At 38.0% G+C, this 1,725-nt stretch overlaps 1 protein-coding gene across 1 annotated transcript; it reads right to left on the bottom strand.

Moving 5' to 3' along the window:
- Positions 1-1,029: 1,029 nt before the first annotated feature.
- On the bottom strand, positions 1,030-1,401 carry LOC139699879 (histone-lysine N-methyltransferase SETMAR-like). Its single transcript, XM_071598306.1, has one exon. It carries the CDS (start codon positions 1,399-1,401, stop codon positions 1,030-1,032), a length of 372 nt encoding a protein of 123 aa, XP_071454407.1.
- Between the last annotated feature and the right edge of the window lie 324 nt (positions 1,402-1,725).

Here is a 1,725-nt window from a genome sequence, read left to right as displayed (position 1 = left end):
GAAAATAACACTGCCATAAGCTATTCATCTTTAGCTAATAAATTTAACAAACACTACGTATCAGCTCCTTGCCCAACTACTTCTCCAGCCAATGTGCTTTTTTCAAATGCACCGTTATCAAAGTTTGCCAAGCCCTGTTCTGAAACCAATTTAAAAACTATTATCCCCTCACTCAGAAACAAATCCAGTACTGGCCCTGATGAAATTCTTGGTAAAGTTGTTCGTCATTGTTTTGAATCCATAAAAGAACCCCTTTTATTTTTAATTAATGAATCTTAGATACAAGGGATTTTCCTATCTCAATTAAAAGAATCAAAAGTAGTGCCCATTTATAAAAACCATGGCTGTGTCAATGATTTGAACAACTACAGACCAATAGCCGTCCAAAATACATTTGCTAAAATACTTGAAAAAGCCATGTTTATGCAAATGGCATTTTATCTCGAAAAAAAAACTTCCTACTTTCAAATTCTCAGCATGGATTTAGATCTGAAAGGTCAATCACAACTGCCATATGTCAGGCAATCGACAGCATACTTAATTCATTAGATGCTAAACGCAAAGCTCTTGGAATGTTTTTTGACTTGTCAAAGGCTGTTGATAATGTAAACCACAATAGACTACTAATTAAACTCAATAGAATAGGAATTAGAGGAATTTCTATAAGTTTGGATGAAGTCCTACAATCATAATCACACTCAGAAAGTAATGTTATCAGTTGATAGGTCAAAATATTCATCTTAAGCATACCAAGTTAATAAAGACGTTCCACAAGGCTGAATCCTTGGACCACTCCTTTTGCTGATATACATCAATGACCTTCCTAACTGCTTACAGAATTATGAAGGAACTATACCAGTGTTGTATGCTGACAGCACTTATGTAATAATATCAACACAAACATATCCCAATCTTGTAGAGAAATCAACGTCTGTCACACTTGCAATAAACAAGTGGTGTACAAACAGCCTTCTAGACTTAACTGTAAATAAAAGTAAAATAGTACACTTTACACGCAATAAGAACATGTCAGATGATCTGCTTGTCGCACCTGTGGACAAGCTTTACAATACCCTTCCCATAAAATGTTGCCGCTAATGAATTTAAATAAGTCTTGACGTTGGTTTGAAGCTCCCCATTGGTTTGGAAGCTCTGCCCTCCAAGCCACTTCTCCAGGTCAGGGAAAAGATGGAAGTCAATGGGCACCAGGTCAGGACTGTATGGTGGGTGATTGAAAATGTTCCATTGACATTGAACCAGGAACGGCTGGGTTGCACCAGCACTGTGAGGATGGGCGTCGTCATGGATCAGAACAATTCCAGAAGTAAGCATGCCTCTTCCTTTATTTTGGATGGCCCTCCGTAAAGGTAGCATTTTACAGTAAACAGCTGCATTAATCATTATCCCCGCCACATGTAACCAACGAGCAACATTACTTTTTGGTCCTGACACACAGTAACCATGACCTTTTGATTGGTGAAGGTTTGTTTGGTGTATTTGTGGGCACCCATTGCTGTGACTGTTGCTTTATTCGAGAATGTCATATTGAATCCACGTCTTATCTCTGGTCACAATTGATTTCAAAAAGTCTTCTTTTCCTGCAGAATCTTGATCAAGGATGTCTAAGCTGAAGTCATTCTGTGAGTTTTGTGGATGTCAGTCAACAAATAGTATACGAGAGCAGCTTCTTTTTCAACCTCCAATCGCACAGCATAAACACTAGAC

This window comes from Hetaerina americana, unplaced genomic scaffold, assembly GCF_022747635.1.
Source record: "Hetaerina americana unplaced genomic scaffold, ioHetAmer1.1.p SCAF_97, whole genome shotgun sequence".
NCBI lineage: Eukaryota > Metazoa > Arthropoda > Insecta > Odonata > Calopterygidae > Hetaerina > Hetaerina americana.
The sequence above is the reverse complement of the archived record's forward strand: the minus strand, read 5'-3'. Positions and strand labels throughout refer to the sequence as shown.